The 23,038-nt window shown below is 37.3% G+C and overlaps 1 protein-coding gene across 3 annotated transcripts in view; it reads right to left on the bottom strand.

The window, feature by feature from the left end:
- The window catches only part of USH2A (usherin), a 322,330-nt gene that overhangs the window by 8,314 nt on the left and 290,978 nt on the right, over positions 1–23,038 (bottom strand). For all 3 annotated transcript variants that reach the window (XM_042051713.1, XM_042051712.1, XM_042051714.1), the window contains 8 exons: positions 20,761–20,984; positions 18,216–18,426; positions 17,160–17,357; positions 16,413–16,567; positions 14,402–14,600; positions 8,355–8,462; positions 7,635–7,818; positions 6,778–6,935 (listed from right to left, as the gene is read on the bottom strand). In XM_042051713.1, coding sequence (XP_041907647.1) covers positions 6,778–6,935; positions 7,635–7,818; positions 8,355–8,462; positions 14,402–14,600; positions 16,413–16,567; positions 17,160–17,357; positions 18,216–18,426; positions 20,761–20,984 — 1,437 coding nt within the window. The remainder of the gene's footprint in view (positions 1–6,777; positions 6,936–7,634; positions 7,819–8,354; positions 8,463–14,401; positions 14,601–16,412; positions 16,568–17,159; positions 17,358–18,215; positions 18,427–20,760; positions 20,985–23,038) is intronic.

The raw sequence follows: 23,038 nt of genomic DNA, 5'->3' as shown, positions 1-23,038 counted from the left end.
TCATATGATCAAACAAGTGAATTACAATCATTCAGCAAATTATGCCTTTTTAGCCTAAAAGCAGTAGCTGAGTGTAGGTTCTTAGCCTGCTTCACCAGTAGAGTACAATACAGTAGCGTGAGCCAAAAAACATATAATTTTAAATGTTGTAAAGATAAACTGTTCTGGTTTTGTTAGAAAAAACCTCTCAATTTTTACTATTTGAATTCAAACATTTTCGCCATCTATTCCTATCCCCATGATGTCAGTTCTAAATTTTCCAGTTTTCTTGAGAAGCTGAAAAATTCTGTTCCTTCAGAAGAACAAGCTAAGCCATACACCATCCCTTTAGAACAACAGGCAGATGTTCCTGGATGTTGTCTTTTCTTTTTCCACATGGCTTCTCTAAGGGTTTTGGTTGATTGGTTGGTGGTTTTGTTTGATTTTTGGTTTCCTTGGGCGGTATTTTTTGCAATTAGGAAATGGGTTGTAGGCTTTTTATTTTTTGTCCACTATAGACTGGTCTGTGCAGACAGCAGCAATTTCATAAAACCAAGAGAACGACCAAAGAAGAGCATGTGTTAAGTGTGTTTCCTTCATTCTGCAGTCACGGAAGGAACAGCCCTAAGAAAGGACAAAGCACAAACTAGACAAGGTTCCTTTCTGAGATGAGTCAAGATGTATCTGATTAGTAAAAGCACATTTCTCTTTCAACACAACACCTACTTTAGAAGTCACAGAGATGTCTTTGTGACTGCAACAAGGACCAGATGCCTGTGAGCAGTTCTGAGACTTGTCCAGACCTTGAGAATCTTTCCATTTGTAACTTTGGAAAACAACTCAGCTTTTTCTCCTAATTGCAATTTTTGGTCCTTTTCTGATAAAGCATCTACATTGATACTATTACCCTGAAGCTAAAAAGAGCATTTTTCCACTGTTGTGCATCTGCTAGACAGATATTTTTAGCTAAATATGTATGTGAACATGCACGTTAACTAAAAAAAAAAGTTTGCAAGAAATCAGAGATTTGAAGTTTAGTTGTGGTACTATAAACAACTGATGTACTTTGGAAGATCAGAAAAATCTTTGAAATACCATGTTTTTACAATTCTCATAAGAAAAAAAGATAATATAAAAATCCCAAAGAAATAACATTCTGCTGCCTGACTAGATGCTAGACAAAGAAAATGCCATTACACTAAAAAGCTGAAAAATAGCCCTGAAGTAGAGGCATGACTTCAATCTTATTCAACTGCTCAGCTTACAGGAAGAACAAAGATATTGTTAGTAGTCACTGGAAGAGGTGAAGGGAGAAGGAGACGAAAAATGCAAAAATTCCTCTGTAAAATTTTCCTTCTTCAGTGTAAAAGTTACAAGAAAAACAAGATCTAATCATTAAGAATGGACTAACAGAAATACAACTTTTTAAATCGAGCAGGATGTTACAGAGTAAACCTCTGAGAGGTGATCTTGAAGTAGATTGTTTGTGCAACAAAGAAAATAATTTTTTGGCTGATATAAGGAAGATGAAATGCTCCAGAAGAGTGCACTTGAGTTTGCATTGTAAAATTTTGCCATTAATTAAATCTATATTGTTAAAGATAAATAATAAGTATTGTTAATATTATTAGTAGCATTTTCACCCTGTAATTGGAGGGTTTGCAAAGGATATAACAGAATATCTGAAAGAATTTGAAATGGTACACAACCCACCAACAGAAATATCTTTTAACCTCCTAGAGTCCCCATCTTCTCCAGTCCTGAAACCAGATATTTCAGCCAGAAAAACCCATTCTGTTATGCAAGTGATATAATTGAGTTTTGTGCATCTGATCAGTGCATTTATTCTAGGCAAAATCACCAGAAACCTTTCAAATTGAAACTATTCAGAATGCTTGATTTCCCAAGGAAGATTAAATACAAACAAGGACAGCTGAATCCAGCCATAAGTATGCAGCAAAGGACACCTATTTCAAAATAACGGACCTATCCAAAAACGTTGGACAGTGCTCAGTCCATATCAGAAATTATTAAAAAAACACCACCTCACAACTGAAACACAAAATCTTAAAATTCTGCTAAAAGTTGCACTATATTAGGATTGATACCAATAATAAATATGCTCAGGAGAAAAAATACTCTCAAGAAGTGAAAATGAAATTGTAAATAAAATCACATAAGCATCCTGAAAAATTCCAATGTCCCATGGAATCCTTCTACACTCTGATCAAATTCATTGACTACTAAGATCAAAGGATCACTTTCTAATGTGAAAAATTATAACATGTACTCTTACAACACAGAAATTTGTAAAAAATCCCCTTTCTTTCAGAACACCCTTTAGCATCTGCAGCCAGTCTGAAACCACTACCTTGTGTGCTCTGATGACTGAAGGAAACGAAATGGGCATATTTGTTAAAGTCAGCTGGGAAACCACACGACTTGGTTAGTTTCAGAGTTCATAAATTTATGTCAGAATAAAAGGAACCATAAAAGCACAAGTGAACCAATTTACCCTAAGTGCAAATGGCAGTTTTGTTATTCGGTGTCAAAGTTACCACGAGCACAATGACAACCTGCCATAACACATTTTCATGTTCACTAAAGAACAAGGATTTAGTTGGTTAATATTCCCAGCAATACTCTTTTTCATAATTTACAACAACTAGATGCTGATAGGTTATTTAACATTTATGAAGTTAAGATGTAATCAGAAAAACCCTGATTATCTTTACAAATAAAAAAGTTAAATTATTCCACTTTTTTTTCTCTGCGACTTCATTTCACAGCAGGTGCACATTTTGCAATGGGACAAATCAATCAAATGAAACCCTGGGTTTTTGTGGGTGTATTTGGATAACATCTAATGGACAATTCTGTGCAAAACTCTGCAAATTAGGTTTGACGGCTCTGTGTACTTCAAAACTAGGCTAGGTCAAAAATAGAATTTGCAGTACAAGATGCTTAGAAGTGGGGGGGGAAAGCCACAGACGTACAGACTGGTCACCTAAAATCTGTTTGAAATCAATTGTTGAAAAATCGTTTACTATGATGTGTAATCCAATCACAATTAGAGCAAAATACTTAAACTTTTTCACTTACAGGAAACAAATACTGAAATAGGAACATCATGTCTTTTAAAATTATATTTTAATATTTAAATTCACAAAACAAAACAATCCATCTATTTGGCTTTCTGAGATTAACTATTTACATTATGCTTCAAATATCCAGATGTCTCAATCTGGTTGCATCAAGCATTCCCACCTAGACTCTGAAAACAGTAACAACTGGAGATGCTGACTGTTTGCAAGATGCAGAACTTTGGATATTGAGCTTGAAAAGCTTGTCCTACAGTGAGGTGAAGCAAACAACAATTTACTCAAAAAAACCAAAAATGAGAGAATGTGACATCGGCTCATCAAAAGTCCCGTTTTTAGGCCACAAGAAACCAGGTTAGTTGGGGAAGCTGTGACAAATACATGGCGTTTACACACCATGTTTGATCCCAAGAAGAATACACTAAAATCCACATTTTATACAACTTTCATTCCAACTGATGAGCAAACCTAGAGGCAGATGGAGTATTACAACATGATGAAGAAGAAAATATTTTAATCCAGATGATCATTAACATATGAAGCAGGTATCTTAGGAGCAGATGACAGGATCCTATCTTGAGTATGTTCAGCTTTCAAGTTACCACCAGCAGCAACTGAAGACACCCAGAAGGGTCAGGTCTCCATTGAGGACCAGTGGGGTTGTCAGTGGGCTGGAATGCAGGATGGCTACCTATCAATAACATTTATGGATATACCTTGGGGAAATTATGTGGTGGGGTTCTTTTTCCATTCATCTCTTCTGCCTCTATCCATGGTGCTGATAGTTGTTCCATAAGAATTGTAACATACCCTTCTGTAGCATATCAGTGAAATGTACCGCGCCCCTGAGGCCTGTGCCACACAAGATAATGCAATACCTATTGCAGAAAATAAAGTCCTATTTTCCATAGTGAGTGAGGTGAGTCAAATATTTTTTTCTGAATCCATCACTTTAACCACTACTGGGCCACCTTGCTCTTTAGCTAAGTCAGGAGTTTTGAAATGCTACCTATCTATAAAGGCACAGGATTTAGATATACTACAGATGATGAAACATTATAATTAAACCATCCAAAAGGAAGGTCTGTGTAATAGGATATGTCCATAATTAATCCTGAGGATGATTATTTGATCCAAATTTATTACAGTAGATAACACAGAATGCCAAAGCAGCCCTGATCTGCACAGACAGGAAGACACTATGAACAAGTACCTACTCGCCAAAACTTTGTCAGTTAAATGCACCTTTTCTGACATCGAGTCTATACCAGTGAAAATAACAGTTTTGTCCAAGAGTGACTGCCAAGCCTGACAATCCTTATAAGTAAAGGTGCATTCTGAGTTTATAAGTTTATATTGTTACTTCAATATAGCCAATTGTGAGACAAGGATTCATGTGCAGAAAGGAAATAGATCAGAAAAAAAATACAGTTACTCTGTGTACACGGACATAAGTAAGGATAAGAAGCAGTAGACACTTCAGGCTAATCCTACCAAGATGGGGATGTATGTGACCCCAGACAACTGTATGCACAGGACATGTTAACAGGATCTATGCTACTCCAGAAGATCAGAACTTTCAGAATAAACCTCCACCTGCATCCTCTGCAGTCTTATTCTTAAGGAAAAAAACCTCTAGAAGGGACCTCAGACTGAGCATAAAGCGGGATTATGAAGGGTCAAGAATTAGTTTGCTAGCTCCTGCCTAGAACTATGCTTCTGCACACAGGTTTTATTAGCATTAGTAGCACTTAGTAGCTTTCAGTAACATTCAGTAACATTTCTCTGCTTTTAGTACTCCCCATTCCTACAGTATCAGCTGGTAGCCCTGAAGTGCTATAATAAAAGGAACAGCAAGATTAGCTTTCCTGTCTTTTTCTTAACTAGGAATAAAATGAACTCCATCCCAGCTGAAACCAGGACAATACCCAACAGAAGCACAGTATGTGCTGTATTCATATTTAAAAACCTAAATAATTGGCCCCACAACAAGAAGGCAGAGAGGAAGGGTCCAAGTTATCAAATATCCGTGGAAATGAGATAAGTGTTCAAGGTGTGACCCAATATCTGGAAAGAAGGCCATGTTCCTTCCCCATCTGAGGAGAATGATTTCTACAGATGTGTGAATACATGAACCCTGCATCTTCTGCAGATCCGTAATTTCCAGCCTCCTCCTCATCCCTCTGATTGTGTGGTTTCAGGAACATATGGACCTTTGTATGCATAATCTAAATTGCAGCATAACCAAATGTACTCCACAGAGCCTGGTTCTCCTCGCAGGCTTGTAACCCACTGTGAGTAACAGGAATCTAAGCAGCTGGAAAAGGTCTAGAATAAGGACAAGCTTTTCTGGGAAACACCCCACTCTTCACAGCCTATGCTATTCCAATATATTCTTATGTTTTAAATCTATTTATAATGTTGCTGAATATTTTGTGCCTTAAATTATATTTATTATCAAAACTATAATGCAGCATGAGTCACTTTCCAATAAAGCCAACTGTAGATTATATGCCATTTGAATTCACCTGCCTTCTGCTGAGTTCTAAATCCTTTCAGGCAGTAGGGGGAAAAGTTTAATTTAAGATTTTAATCTTTTTCATATATTATAGCATTTCTATAATGGATTTTGTGCTCCTGAAAACTAAAAGATTGACAGCTCAGGGTATTATAGATTTATTAATCATTGCTTAAATGGGTAGGGTGAGCACTGCTAAGCACTGCCACAATACTTGCAATCCCAGTCTTGAAGGCAAAATACTTTTACTAGGTGACTTTAATGCCAATTGACCTTTGCTAAGCAAGGATAGAACATCTTAAATAATTAGGAAGAGAAGATATTAAAAACTTCCATGAATTCATTGATAAAACACATATGGACATTACTGCAATATGCAAACATCTGAAGTTTCTAAAAAAACTGACATACTTTTAACTGAAAAAACCCAGTATCTACAAACTAGAAAACACCTTGTTGGAGATGAACCACACTAGACAAAAGATTGTTCATTACAAGGCTCTCATGGTCCTACAACTACAGCATATAATTTTTATAACATCGGTAAAGTGCACGAATCACTTAAGTTATGTTAAGAAACACTGCATAGCTTCTCTTATAGAAAGATACTATAATTCAATTATTCCTTCTCAGCCCAGCTCTGTAACAGGTGAAGGCCACCTGATCATGTTCAGGAGAAGAGTAACTAGAGAAAAAATATTTTTGGGCCTTTGCTGACCCACCATACTGCAAGGTAACATATCCACATAACACTAAGGTGCTTGAGCAAGTAAAATTTCATCAGGCCAAAGCTAGCACAGAATCTCTGTCACACAACCCAAGAGATTGTCAGGTTTCCCTGGTGACAACTCAGGTTAGCATGAACAGAAGAGAAAACTTGTAATTTGTTGGGTTTTTTCCTTAATACTTGCACTCAGCAATAGTTTACACCACCAAAACATACAGAGTTTTGATCAGCTAAACCTCACAATACCCATGTCAAGTATCTAGGTCAATATTATTAAAATAATACATCTCTAGGACACAGCAGCTTTACATACTGGTTATTTAAATCACACAAACACTAGTAGCAAATATGAAGAATAAAAATATCAGAATGATTCAGCTGCCTACCTGGATATACTAATTTTTCAATCCTTTCATTTTACTACAGAGTACTACATAGAAATGCATTTTTACCTGGCACATCCCAAGCTAGAAATATAGAATATGCATCAATTACTGTGACATTATATGGGACACGAATTTTCTCTGGTGTTCCTACTGGTGTTTGTATAACATATTTATCACTAGTGTTGCTGCCGCCCCAAGTGCTGGCTTCCAGCTGGTAAACATATCTGCACAAACACAAAAAGATCAGTAGACACTGCAGTTAGAAGCTTTAGGCATATCAGTAACAGAACATTTCCGTTTTCACCAATTTAAAGGGAATACAATGAGTATTACAAATACTGCATTAGTGAAGATTTTCACATTTAAGTTTTCTTAATGTGAGAGAAGTAACTTAGAATAATAATCATAGAACCTTAGATACTAATACTAAAATACTAATACTAAATACTTTACTAAATACCAATACTAAAATTCAAATTAGCTTACATAAGAAAATATCAGCAGTCATTTTGAGCCTGTATGTTCAATATACACTGAAACATTCTATACCATGTGCAGTGCTGTTTGTCATACAAAACCTGGAATTTTTCAGAGTATATTCCATGATGGAAAAATACCTACCAATGAGCTACCAAGAACCAGACAAGAAAAAAAAATAATAAAAAAGCTTCATTTCTCTGAATCAGAATGACCTATCCTCAAAAGCAGCAACAACAACAAAAAAATAGAAGTCTTTTTATTAAGGCCTTTCTAAAATTTGAAAGACTCCTAAAAGTGCTCTACCAATTTTCAGTAATAAAGTAATATTGTAAGAGAGTTTTCTCATGTTCACAGTGAGTTATATTTTGTACATTTCACTAACACAAGTACCTGTGTTTTTCAAGGCCTTTCACCTGTTACCAGAGCTCTTTAACATGCCTTACCTACTGTTAGGCTGCAGGTTAGCATCTGTGAAATTCAGGTCTGTACTGCCACCCAGGAAAATCTGCTCTCCATCACGGAATAATCGATAATGAGTAATGAGTCCATTGGGTTCCTTTGGTTCACTCCAGTACACTTCCACTTCTGTTGAGCTGACTGTGATATGATGAGGTTTTGGCCATACCCCTATTGATATCATAATGATACTACTTTAATTTTATGGCAGAAACTTAAAGGTGTTTTTTTTCCTTTCCCATACTTCGTGCAGCTGTTTGCAGCAATGTAATGAAAACATAAAATATTGCCAGAGAGAATGACAGAATTTAACATACTTTCTGTATTTATCCTATAACAAATGCAACCAATTAGACAAGGTAAAGATTAATGGAGAACAAGGCCAAAGGCTGCAGCCTTCATAGGCCCAGTAGTCTCTGCATATTTATTTGTCCTTTAAAAAATATTCATCTTCTAACTCTAACTTCATTAACTTACAGATGAATTTGGGGAAATTCCCACAAAAAGAAAGTAGAAATGCAGTGCTGGGCAGTAAAGAGAATGTGGCAAGATACAAAAACTCCAAGAGAGTCAGATTCTCTTCTGTAAATATCTACATGATAGCTTGATGGATGACAGTGGAATTGGGCACCTTGTTAAACCAGCAGAAAATACAAGCCTGTATGACCATCTCTTTGCAGCTCTACAAGAATGACTTTCTCCCTTACCATGAGGAGCAGCTTGTAAAGTTTGACCTGAAAGTGCTTGGCTGGAAGCACACCCAGCAGATGTGCATGCAATAAGCACAAAGCTGTAATTAGTGTATGGCTGCAGACCTAGAAAGAGCAAACAGAGGTTAGCCTGAGATATTGACATCATTCATTCCAAGAATTGTATCTCTACACGGAAAGTTACTGGACTTAAATGTTAATTTTTCGCTTTTTTGGCAAAACGAACCATTCTTATATTACATCTGAACAATACTGAAATGGTGAATTCTCACTAATTTAGACATAAATTCTCTACTGATTTAAAAGACCCAACAAAAAAATTCAGATTGAATGTCTGCCTATGCTGCAATGGATCTGTGGATGTCCCTCATAGATCTGAATCAGCTTTAAATCAAAAAATTTAGATGACACTTGCAATGCAGAAAAACACCTGAAAGTGCAATTGCTTAAAGTTTTGGACTTGCAAACATGTAGTCTGTAATGTTTTGAAAATTTATTACAAGTACATTTGCAATAATAAGATAATAAAATACTCACTTGTACATGAAACCTTCTACTACACTGCAAACAAATCCAAGGATACTCCTGTCACCTTCTCAATTTCTGTTTGCTCATTTCCCCCTTATTTTTTTCCCTATTTGTTACAAGACTTAATATAAATGCTACAAAGCAGTTAGAAGCTGAACTGACAACCAAGCTCTCATTACAAGATATTAATTTTACATACTTCTAATTTTTCAAAAATTTTTTTTCAGCTCAAACCTTCCATGCTGAACATCCTTGAATGAGATGAAAATTGCTTTGTCTTTTTCACGGAAATTTACAAACATCCTTGTGCTGTGTGTCAATGACTTCAGATTTGACATCAAATTGCCTGTGGCTTAAGAATTTGACTTTAGGGCTCCTCATAAAATCGCACTCATAATTTGGCTAAGATACTAAGCTTTTAGAATAGCCAAATCTGTGCACCCATTAAAGGCTTCTTGTCATTAAATTGTTAAAGATGCAGACCACTGTGAGATCACCTTAGAGCTCAGCTTGAACTGCTGATCATCCTTCCTCACAAAGCACCCTCCAGCACACAATACAGCACCTCTGCATAGCGACTCTTTTGGATATTTCTCAAAACTGATCTTTAAGATATTACCAGGCACAAACACTGAAAACCCCTTTCTCATGTTTTCAAGGACCCACTTGTCAACACCTCATAATACATTAAAGATTCCTGTTCCTAAATGCAAAGGATACAAATACTACAACAAGAAGCAAATCAGACACAAAAACTCTTTGAAAGTATTAAAATTGCAAAACTAAACACTCAAAAAGTAGGAAATCCCAGTGCCAGGACATTGTACAATACAAACTGATCCCCTTTTGTTCACAGGCTTTGTGGCACGGTCCTTTTAAAACTGCCTCCAACATGTGGTCTCTGGCCTGATTTATTGTGTGTAATTTGAGACTTTTCTTCGTAGTGTCCACCCCTGGAGCGGTGCTTTACTAACCCCAACCAGCTGAGCATTCCAAATGTCTTAAAACAGTACCAAAACAAAAAATCTCACCCAACCAACTCCACAAAAACCCACATAAACTCAAAAAAACCCCAAAAAACAAACCAAAACCACAAGAAGAAGATTTCTCTCTCAGAATCAGGATACTAACTCAAAGAGACTGAGAGAACCAAAAATCTCTTTGGAGCTGCCAGGAGGCTGTTTGGGATGCCTGGGACCTGACTGTCAGACTACCTAGTGTTATGCAAAACTTCATCTATCCAAGCACAGCTGGTGCCTTCAGCTGCAGCTCTGAGAGCTCAGGAAACTCAGGTCTCAGGCAGCGTAAGGAAAATGAGGAAGACGTGGTTGTGACAAACTGTGAAAGAATGAGGCATGCCTTCCTGAGTACCACAGCTTGAACAAATATGAAAGCCCTGGATGTGAGGCCATTCCCTTTGGCAGTCCATGCCACCAGCCCCTCACTGATCCACGTTTGGTCCCTCTGGGCTGGCACTGTCCCAGTGTAGCTCTGGGCAGAAGCAGAATTAGGCCCATCTACACTGAGACTCCCAGAAGGAATAAATCCACTAAACACAGCCAAAGCTGAGGCAGCCATCCTCCATATAGGAGCTTCATTTTATTCCTCCCTGGAAGAGGCACAGATTGTGGACTGAACGAGGCAGTAACCCTGTGCACAAATGACTGTACTGCTGTGTAATGCAGATTGCTTGTGTGAAAGAGGCTGAGTTAGGATTATACAGGTCAATTCATACGTATTATACAGGTCAATGTTTACGCATGTGGTTTTGTGGTCTTAACAGTGTACTCTTGATGCAGCTCCTGTGTCTAAATTGAATTATTTCAAGAACAATGCAATTCTTTGACAACAAAAAAAGCCCATGCCAGATCTTTGTTTATAAAAAAATCCTTGCTTACACCCAACACAAAGATATTTTAATTAAAATATATTACAAACTAATAGAGTGAAAGAAGAAGCAGCAATTACATAGGAAGGTAAAATACTGAATGGAAGACACGCAGGCTGCTTAACAAATTGAACAAGATGTGAAGGAGAGAAAATAAAGAGATGACTCAGAGGGACAGCCCTTGCTGTAACCTAATCATGAACTGGAAGAGAAGAAAAACCATCTGAACACTGTGTATAAAAGTAAGGAGGGAGAAAATGACAGTTGCAGACTAGAGAAAGGCAAAGGCATGGAGGAAAGCCAAGTATTTAACATTTCAGGATAGAAAAGATTACTGTGGCAACAAATTACTTGAATTCCCCTAAAGGGAGTCATGTTCACTTTTAAAGGAAACATGCATAATAAAGCAATACTCATTTACAACTACACTTTAATGAGAAAAATGAGCATTAAAAAAAGAGCACATGGTTTCACTAAATTTATTGGTGAAATTCTGATACCTGAAATTCTAGCCATACATGGAGCAGTCACAGCAGATTTTTATCTAGACTATTAAAGCTTTGCATTAGACACCTTGTCTTATGCATGCTTTGGGAAGCTCTGTGCAAATCTATGTATGTGATTGATAATAAAAATAACAAGTAAGATAATCTTGAAATATAAACAGCATTTTGTTTTTCCAATGTCTCTACTTGATCGTTCACTGGAGGATATTTCTACCCTCCTTTTCTTTTTTTGGTTTATGATTGTGGGGAATTTTTAATCTTTTTTTTTTTTGGTCAACTTAAGCAGTCTTATATTGTTGCAGCATTTGCCATTTGCCAAAAGGCTGTGAAACACTGGGGTTTTTTTAAGAATGCCTCATTCTATTAGCTAAATCAATTCCTTCTGATACTGTTTGTCTCCATTTGTGGGTATGGCTCCAGCAAGGTCAGTAATTAGCTCCCAGGATAACGCTCCTGGGCCCCGCTGTGGGAATTTTACTTGGGAGGATGTCAGATTGCTGACCACAGCCTCACACAACCCCTCCACCCCCAAGAGTTTCCTTTAGATAAATAATATTAATGATTCAGTGCTGCATATGGAGATAGATTGACCAGTGACAACATTTTGGTATCTCTTCAGTTTTCATTGCCCTGAAATGGAGAATATGTTCAGATAAAAGAATTTCAAACTACTTGGTCATCAAGTATTCTTACTATCATTTCTTTTACTAAAATAAATATCAATTATCTTCCTTGGCTTTGACCTAAAAATGATTGATCCTATGAATTGTTGATAAAGCCTCTTACTTGGGATATTAACTTTAGTGTATTAAAAGGGGGGAGTTGAGAAGAATCCTTTCTATAAACCCACCTGCTGCTGCTGAAGAGGGCACTCTTGGCTTTCTTTTACAATCCCCCTAATTATTCCCCTCAGTCTTACCCCTCTGCCTGGCCCCACTGCAAAGCATTAGCAGGCCCATTTGTAAAGTAGTAGTAACACAAAGTGAAACAATGCCATAACTGTCATCCAAATTGTTCTGTACAGGGTACTGGAAGTGTTCAGTAATAAATGATATAAAAAGGTCTTTTATTGACAAGCTGCCATGTGCTGTTTGCATTAGAGAATATGAGAAGATGATGGCTGCTGCCCCTAGGTCCCAGTGGCATTCAACTCAGTGAGATAGCAGAAAATGCTTCAGTTTGCTTAAAGCATTGATAACACCTCTAAATAATTAACTGAGGACTTCCTGTCTTCAATTACTTAATGCTTTTTTTAACATCTTGAGAGGATTATAAGCAATTTATGGATTTCACATGATGAGCACATTCACCGCTATTCCCACAAAGCATTTGTGGGATCATGTTTCCAAAGCTTTGATGTAATTAAAAATAAGCAGCAAGACAATGGTGCCGTGGCAAGGTGCTAGCCTTCACGTCTGCTATTTGTGAGACCCGAGATTCAAAGTCTCCACAAATACTAATGCTACAGCTTCATTAATGTTCAACTGTTGCTCAGGGGAAAGCAGGCAGTTTTGGAGAGGGAAAAAAAAAAAAGAAAAAGAAAAACCAAGGATAATAGGAAAATCGAAACATACATCCACAGGGAATAAGACGAACAGTTCAAACATTTGAGATTATGTATGAAGTAAATTTGGTTCTTTTATCGTATTCTTTTAATTTAGAGAGCAATAATTACCCACATTGCTAAATCACTGTCATGAATTCCACATTATTACCCAAGGAAGCTCCTGCAGAAAACAGCACAAGGTTTGATTATGCCTGTCAGGAGGAATGATCACTTATTTCACTCCTGGCTTAACATGGCTGCACTGGACAGTGGCTCAACATGACAGGCAGACAAAAGAAAAAAAGATCCTTGCTTCTCAGGAATTAATTTCATTTCCTCTCACTTCCAACTGGTAAGTATTGTTGGCATTAAAATGGAGCTACAACTGCCTTGGAGGAGCATGAGAAATATTTCAATGGGTTCGATAAATCACTCCTTGTTGGAATGTTCCTTCTTTACAGTGTAAACTTACAACAGCAATTCCAAAACATGTACCACCAACTCTGGCTAATATCTCATGTCCAGAAGCACTGAATATGGAGATAGGAGTAATACAATGATGATGAATTTCACACTTGAGCATGGTATTGTCAAAGAGGAACAGTAATCTTGCTCCTCTGTGAGTGACTACAGCAGAGACAAACTCTTTTAAAACACTACGGGATCCACCCTGACTCGGGGCTCATGCTTTGAGGGGTGTTTGAGAGTGCCATCTATGCTCTGGGGGATTTATGTGCCCTTAAGTCAACTTCTGCTCTTTGGCCGGCTATCATATGGTGTGTACAACATATGAATCTTGAAATTTCCTACTCATGGGGAAAAAAACAGGGAAAAATTAATGCATTTGTGAGATATAAAAATTTGATGAGCAACCTGAGGTCAAAGAGTGAAAAAAAAGATATCCCATAATGCTTATGTTCCTGCTCTGTGTTCAATAGAAACATTTCTAAGAAGAATTTTGCTTTAGTGTAACATTCAGAAATAACTAAAAATTGAATATGTGAAAATAATACATTTGAGGTCTGAGCCAAATTTTCCCCCAAAATCCCTAGAATAAAGCTTCTTTCACCAAGTATTTAGAAAATGGCTATAAGCAACATATAATATTATAAACAGAATTTGGGATCTTTCCTGTTCTGTTTTCCTTCTTTTTTATGATCTCAGACATAAACTACTGGATCCCTCTTGATCATACACTGCTACACATCCAATACTGCACTACTGCACATCAGTGATGTTAAAAGAGAGAGTTGAATCTGTATGAAGGGATGGCAAGCCTACACAGAATATCTGAGTCCTTGAGCACACCGCAAAGCATGCATCTTCAATCAAGATGGATAGATTTATTTTAAAATTTTGAAATTAAATCTATTAATATTTTAACAAACAGCAGCTAGAAATGAAAGAGATTGAAATCCCCAGTACTGTGCACAGTTTGGAATGCTTTATCATGACTTTACATATCTTAGATTTTTTTTTTTTCAAAGTTCCTGACAAGTGGCATTTTTAATATATTAATACTGTCTTATATCTTAAGGACAGGGCATTAGCCTGTCAAAGAGCTCTGCCTCCTTACCTGACACAGTGTGCTGCATTCTGCCTGCAGCGTCAATGTATATAAGTCCTCTCCCCACTTGAGTGATCTGGTACTCTCTGATGATCCCATTTGGTTTCTTGGGCGCAATCCAGCTTAAATGTAATGCTGTGGAGTTCAGAGCACTGACTTCTGGTGGCTGAACACTCTCGGGGACTCCTTGGACAGTGACTGCAACTACCTGAAGACATATGAATTAAACAGCAATTTAATGTAATAGTACACTAGATACCATGATCAATGAGAATGTCACTTTTGTTTTAAAATGTTGTTTGGGCTGGCATATCATTACCAAGGGTCTGGAGAACTAGTTACTTTTTTCCTCCTGTTTCACAATGAAATCTGACCTTGAATACATCACATAAGTCTGTGTCTACAATTTATCACAACAGGTTCACCACGTTTTAGCTGCAGTGTGTGGCACAGGGTAAAACAACAAAAACTGTATTGCTGGAGAACTCTTGATAACTCTCTTCCATATGGTTTGTCAGTGTCTCTGCATTTTAACTGCCTGATTTCATATATTTTAAGCACCAGTAAACATGGGGCTAAGCCTCCATATATCCCATGCAATCTGAACTCTATTGTAGTTATCTGCAACTCCATACTACTGCAAGGAATCTAAAGACTTTGAAAGATAGAATAAGTTTGCACTTTTTAATCTCTTTCTACCAAAAAATAAAGGAAAAAAGATAATTTTCTACTGAAACATCTCCACTATCAACTACAGAAGAGGCATTTCCAAATTATACTGGTTTAATAAGTGAGTCAGGCCGTTTTCTCTTTGAGAATCACTTTTCTTTTTCTGTTATTACCACCATAAAGTATTTATATTATGCTGTAAATATAAAATGTGCCCTCTATAATATATTGTCTTAGTGCACTTGGTGGAATCAGTCCCTACTTGCAGACTTCAGTGTTTGCAACAGTAAACTCCTTAATTACAGGCAAGTGAAATAAGCAGGATTTATTATGAGGTCAGTGGTTGCAGCAACTGTGCCTACATAGCTCCCAGACCACAGCTCTGTGTGCAGGCAGAGAATGATCCACCTATCTTCATCCCTCTGCAGCAGTGGTTTTTATTTTAGACTTCTGGCTGAGATTTGCATGAATAAGAAAAACATTTAAACACCTGCAAATAAAAAAAATTCCATCCCACAGATATTATAATTACAAAACATAGTCATTACTCCCCACCTCTGCCCCACAGACCTTACCCTTGTAGTCCTAGAAATTCATTTTCATAGAGGAAAGAATAATACAATGAAAAAGACCTCAGTTAAGAAATAGTTTTTGCAAATGATGAATAAGGCAGGTACTTTGCAGAATAAAACCTAGAGCTGGTTAAATAGTAATGTTGGTAAAAGGCATCCATGATTCAAAGTGATACAAAAGGAAATGAAACTGTAAGAAAGGGAGGTAAGAGATCCTGTTTGCTTAAAACTAAAGCTGAGGCAGGTTGTACACAAAGGGACAGTAAAGCCTGAAGCAGGCACACACATGGAAAGCCAGCAAAGAGTAATATAGCGAAAGGAGGCTTTTCCACTGGAGTGGAAGAGTCAGAAGTGTGTTGAACAAATTGATAGACTATAACTAAAGCAGATGATCTAAGAAATAGCAAGAGAAGAAAAGGCTGTAGAACTCCTAGTGAGAAGCAAAAATTTAATTTCCCGGTTTAGAGAAAGCGCATTTTAATATTCCTTACTCTATTCTGCCATGTACAGCTTTCTCTTTAACAAACATCAGTTCCTACAGTGCAATTTCAGCTTTGCCAAGACTGAGATGCTTCTTTCTTCCTCCATTTGCTTGTATCAGCCTTGGGTTCCGAATATTCACCTGTCAGTAGCTGAATCCAAATCAGATTATTGATATTTTTTTCACTTACTCAATAATCAGCATGTCTTCAAATTACACCTTTCCAAAAGCATTTCTATGTTGCCGCACTGGCTGATAAAACCCTGGCACCAGTTTCCATGAAGCCCACTTCACCAACCTTGCTGCTGTCTGTGCAACCAGCCACAGTGCAGGCTCGCAGCTGGTAGGAATACTCTCGGTATGGCTGGATCCCACTGGTGTCTGTGAAGCTCATTTCCGTTCCTCTAAAAAGCTCGATTCCATTTCGGAGGATGATGTAGTGAATAACAAGACCTATTGCAGAAAGAAAGTTTTCCCTTTTGTTAGCTGAGGGATCCTGTGTGATGGGATAATACTCAACTCTGCATACAGAAAACATCCAATGAAATATCTACATGACCACAGTAGCAGATAGTCATTCTGATTAAATGCTCAATGTCAATTACAAACTACTTTCCTCAGGATCTGCATCAGCATCTGAGTAGATCCCAGTTTTTATTGAGAGCTCTCCCAAGTTTTCTCACAGTTTGAAAATAATAGGCAAGATTTACTGAAATAAACATAAGTACCACCACCCCTAACCCTGAATCCCGAAATACTTTTTAGGATGATTGTAATTTTCTGATCATATTTACACACTTATTATTACAACTGTTCTCAAAAGAGGCTTTTTGGCACTTTGTAAAGACATACTAAATAGTCTTCTGTGAAGAAGACTCTACTTTTATTTGCAATGAAAATTATAGCAACCTAGAGCAAAATCTTCCTGCAGAGCTTAGGAATATGAATACCTCAGTGACAGGGACTAATTAAGATATATTTTGTGATTTTGGAACACTGTCAGTGGAATGATAGAACAAACACTTTAAAAAAAATATATCAGTACCATTTGGTTGAAGTGGTTCCTCCCAGTTCAGAAGTATCATGTCTTCCCGATTATCTACTTTGGCCCATTTTGGTGGACTTACACCCTGTGGCACATCTTGCTTAGTGACAGCTCTGCTAATTTCACTGAAACCTCTTCCATAGCTATTCCAAGCAGCCACCCTGTACTCATATGTCACAAAAGGTTCAAGGTTCACATCTAGAAAAAGAAAGTTACATACGAATGATCTTAGTCTTATCTAAAAAAAAAAAAACCACATTTTTTTTTCTGTGTTTAAAGACAGATATAAATGGATGTCATTTCTTTAGTCATGGTCATTTTCAGATACAGCAGTACTTTTATCAACTCTTCTGAAAGCAGGTTTAGACATTACGTACTCACTAAATTTTGCTCCTTCCATTTTCCCGAAGTCTCTGTCCTGATTCACAGATTACTTCTTAAAAGAATTCTACTTCACTACAGTTCATAGAATCATAGAATGGCCTAGGTTGGAAGCAACTTCAAAGACCATCCAGTTCCACCCCCTCTGCCATGGGCAGAGACATCTTCCACTAGAGCAGGTTGCTCAAAACCTCATCCAACTCGGTCTTGGACACTTCCAGAGATGGGGCACCCACAACTTCTTTGAACAACCTGTGCCAGTGCCTCACCATCCTCATCATAAAGAATTTCTTCCTAATATCTCATCTAAACCTGCCCTCTTTTAGTTCAAAGTCACTCCCCCATGTCCTATCACTACCTGCCCTTGTAAAAAGTCCCTCTCCAACTCTCTTGCAGGCCCCCTTAGGTGCTGGAAGGTGCTATAAGGTCCCCCTGGAGCCTTCTCTTCTCCAGGCTGAACAACCCCAGCTCTCTCAGCCTGTCTACACAGGAGAGGTGCTCCAGCCCTCTGAGCATCTTTGCAGCCTCCTCTGGACTCACTCTAGAAGATCCATGCCCTTCTTTACATTGCCTCACATTTAATTAGGATATCTGATAGCATTCAGGCCATCTTTTTCTCCAGAGCAAATTAACTGTACTAGCAAATGACCAGCCTGGTCTGCCACTTTTCCTTACCTGTAAATGAATACTGCATTGAACCTCCTGTGTAGACGGTCTCCTCTTCTGCTGGACACACACCTGCTTCTACCTCCGTTTCTGGAGCACTCTGTGAACCTTTTATCCACGCACAGATATTCTCCCTAGGATCAAAGTCACACTTCCCACACTGTGCTGTTTCCTCCATAGATAAAGGACAGAGGACATTAGCCTTGCATTCTTCTTTCACCTAAGGAATACACGGGCAAATTTAAACATATTTCCCGCATCTTCCTTTCTATATAAATGCTTCCATTAGTATTTCTCTATCTTTATCCAACACAAAACCAGGATACCATCTTGAGGACATTGATATTTCTAGCATAGGGGAGGCCCTTTCAGCCTTTGGCCTGTCTATTGTCTTTGATAATTAATGCTTCATAACCCTTTCTAAAAGAAACAGGTTTTTCTTTTTTTAGGGTCCTTGGATGAGAGCATCACAAAATTTAAGTACTGGAAGCACAAATGACTGGATCTGTTGAAAACAGAAGAGTCTAGAATCAATGAGAACAGGATTTTATCCAAGGATTTGAACATTCTGTTCCTGCAAAGGCCAATACCCTGTGGCAAATCAGTAGCAAATTCCCAGCCCCTCACACAGCTTGCCAAGTACACAAGAGGGCTCTGTGCAAGTCCTTGGCAGCTTTTAAGGCTGAGAACTTTATTCATGGACTATAAATCATGTCTTCTACCACATCACTCCTAAACAGAAGCTTTGCTGCAATAAGAGGACCTCTGCAAACATAAAGATGTAAGATTTAACCCATAAAGAACAATTCACTGAAATATACACTGAACACCCAGAACTTTCCATTAAAATTCATGAAATAATATTTTTGCCAAACCATAAGCTAGAGAGCAATAATTCTCATAAAATATAGGTTGCAGCAGAAAGAAATGTACTGCCATATTTGCAACAGATATTTCTGCCCATTAGGTCATAAAATTCAGATGGAAAACCAAACAGATTATATCTAACACTTCCTTAATTCACCTATTGAAATTAGCTTCTTAGCTGATTAGGAACTTCAGCTAATTTAATTTCCCAAATTTGGCACTTTCCTGAAAATTACATTGTGCTAGATATCCATATAGGATGCAGGATGTAGATGGATTGGATTCCCATGTAAAGTAGCTCCAGAACCTGTCAGACTATCAGCCCTTTCACTGTTAGTAAATCTATACGTATCAGAGAGCCAGCATCGCTATCTCTTTTCTACTGTGGGTAAGTGAAATACAAAGCACTTCCTTTGTTTATACTTTATACCTAAGGCAGGGATCTGGTGTGTTATCTACCAGAATTCATTAACCTCTTCTCAGCCATTTTTTTGCCTTGCATAAACTACTAATACAATGCATTGAGGAGCTGTAGCTGACTCATCACAATGCCTGGATTTTCTCTAGGAGAAAATTATTCAGTCTGAAAATGAAATTACATGAAAACCTTGACATGAAAAGGAGAAGATGTAAGAAATATTTCTGTATTAACTTATCAGATGAATGACAAAGATATAGGAACACCTGCATATGGCAGGATGGGGTCTGCTTTACTTTACTGGTAAATTCCATGATATCTCTCTGATTTCCATATTGCAGAATTCACAATAAACAACTCTTTTTTTCTCCCTCACCCATTTTCTCTCTCTCTCTTATCATTAATATAAATACAATTTTATAAAAAGAATATATATATACATGTATTAGGTTTCCATCCTTTGAAATGTTCATTTTCTTAAACAAAAATTGTAATAACAATCGACAACATTTTTACAGCTCATGTATACCACCAAGATGCCAATTCTTGAAGATTTCTGTTGAATTCAACTTGGAATTGTCTCATGCTGATGCCTACAGTCACAGGTCACTCTTGGAAAAGACCAAATTAGCCATCCTGGCGTTTAGTTCACTCTGACATTAAAACAGAGTAAGAATAAACTATGTAATTCATTAGGTATGAAAGGACCTATCCTAGTACTGCTGAAATTTCTGCCAAAATGGCCACTGGTTTTCTGTAGGATCAGGATTAAGTCCATCATGAAATTGTCAGTTGCTTTTTTTTTTATTTTTGCCTTTTTTTTTTTGGGGGGGGCGACTGACGGGGCGGGGTGTTGGGGAATCATGTCCTACTGCCTGCCCAAATTGAAATGTTATAGCATTTTTATACTTCAGAACTGGCCAGTCCAATTTTAATTTCCACTTAATGAACATCATCAGAAACAGTGGTCACAGAATGGAAACTGGCTATACATGTCAGTCTTGTTAGTATGCCAGCTTTTAGCCACTGTACTAATCTGAAGTGCTGGGCAACACTTCACAGAGGCAGCTAATCATTATTAATTCCTTTAGAATTCATTGCAATAACATCAATCATGGCAAACTCATTCGGTATTAATATGGATGTAATGTGAAAATGAATAATGCACACAGGAGTTTTTATATTCCTATTTTAGAAAAATAGTTATGAACAGTGTATTTCTCTTTCCATCATCAAATCAGAGCTACCGAGAGATTTTCTATCAATTACCTTCATCATCATTCCAGCTGAAATCTTGTCAGAGCAAACATATTTCAAAGGATTATATCCAACTCCATTACAGCATTCTTCGTTCCTTGGAATAAGTTCAGTCTCACAGCATTTCACTGGCACTTGGTCATTCTTTCTAACATGTGCTAGGGACTCACCACTGGAACCTGAGCAGCATATGGTATCTGACTTATTCACGTACTCTTGCCCACAACAGAACATCCCTGAAACGAACAAACAAACAAAAGTATGTCTGAATATGAAATGAAAGTAAATAAATAAATAGGTAAGGAAGGAGAAAGCTCACAATGCAATATATCTTGGCATAAACCCACGAGCAATTGGAATTATGCAGATTTAGCTGAAGTGAGATTAAATGCAAACGTGAGGTGACTGAAGTAAGTATCCTAACTCCCAGACCTACTGGAAACAATCAAGAATTAGAGGAACAAACAGGGTCCCCTACAATCAACATTCACCACTCCTGAACATTTTTAAGAACTTGCTGTGAAATACCACACCAATGCACGAGGTGCAGCAGGCTGGAGATGGATTGTTGATGAAAATTTCTTGTAGAACATAAAAACTGAGAAAGTTTTCCATGTACTTTCCATTCAGGTCTCCTTCATAGCCCCCTCACATGGGCAGTCTTTCAACAGTGCATCTTAGCATTCCAGAATTTATCACGTATTTTATACTTTAAAGTAGGGGTTCATATTAGGTACCTAGAACTGAATGGTCACTTGCAAAATACCCACAGTGAAGCTTCTGTCATCTAATACAAAGAATTACTCTTCAAGAAGTTGGTATCTAGATATAATTTGCATTTCTATAGTGGAATTGATAAGCTGCCAAAATTAATTCCACTGTCTTTTTTCTGGTTTTAATAATTTCATTTTTAAATTAAAAGCTCATCATAACCACTGCAATTTTCCACATATTCACATGAAATACCAGTGTTGAACCCAACACTACCTAAAGAAAAGGGTAAGTTTTAACGCAGAATCACACACTACAAACTCCTCTATAATTGGCAATGAAATGAATGTTATTTCTAATTGAACTGGAAAGGTATCACACAAAAAACAGGGCTGTGATATACTGTTACATCTACAAAGTAGTTTGTGTTTTGACGTAATTTCTGTCATATGTTGGCATTTAAAACATGTGCAAGAGTGGCCACTTTTTTCACTGCCATTTGTTGCAGCAAATCTCTCTTAGAAGTCATACATAATGAAAATTAATCTTTGAAGGTATGATCCTGCTAAAGCATTCAGAACATTTCATTCCAATCACTGGAATGACTAAAAATGGTGATGTTACTTGCATACTTTACCTTTTTTCAGGGCTGGTTCTATTCACAGCAATCCAACTGTGATCACCAGCTCTTCAAGAGGTAAAATATTTCCTCTTGTTCACACCCTTTTTCCAAATTGTCCTAGGATTCTACCAATTTTAAACAGAGAATTAATGCAGAAAATGACTCAATTCAATACTAATAAGCAACTCAGACAGCCCTAAGGGACTTCTGACAGGCAAACTAAAATTTTGATAATGAACTGTTTTTCTATTGAAACAAACAAAGCTGTATTCTTTCGCTGTGAACCTCATCTTTGTTTAACTGAATTAAATTTTTCAGCCAAGATTTCACTCACATAACAAGAAGTGACTCCCTTTCTAGTTTCTTTGGTAAACCATTACTTCTTTAATTATTATCAACCTTGTTCCAGTGTGATAAATTGCTAATTACTTAATACCCTAATCAGCGTTCATTCTTTGCACAGATAAACTGTGACAGCGCCATTAATTTAAATAGTAATTTCACTTAATGGCCAGAACGGCACACCAGATTTTTATGCAGCATTTTCTGAAGACTGCATCCATCACTGCAATATTCTGACATAAAGATGTCTGACGTGCACTAACTCACTTAGGGAGAGCAGATGTTGCAGAGCAGAGTTTGGTAGTAATTCCCAGAGTGCATCACTTCAGCATGAATGAGCTGCAAAGGCAGAGGTAGACAATCTTCTGAAACTGCATTGCATAGCCTCTGACCTTTCCTTAATTTATCACATGTAGCACTTGACTCCTGAACCTTGACACCTCAAATGTACAATTTTAAATATGCTCCAAGAAAAACAAAATAGGACCATGTAATATTGATGGATTGATTTGCTTTCTAAAAATCGCTTTATTCAATTACTTAAGGATCCAGAAATTCCTATAAACCCTTGCTGAATTCAGCAAAATATCAAAATGTATGCTATTTGTTTGTAAC

This window comes from Corvus kubaryi, unplaced genomic scaffold (assembly GCF_017639235.1).
Source record: "Corvus kubaryi isolate FWS band 111438036 unplaced genomic scaffold, C.kubaryi_AGA036_p1.0 76, whole genome shotgun sequence".
NCBI classification, from domain to species: domain Eukaryota; kingdom Metazoa; phylum Chordata; class Aves; order Passeriformes; family Corvidae; genus Corvus; species Corvus kubaryi.
The sequence above is the reverse complement of the archived record's forward strand: the minus strand, read 5'-3'. Positions and strand labels throughout refer to the sequence as shown.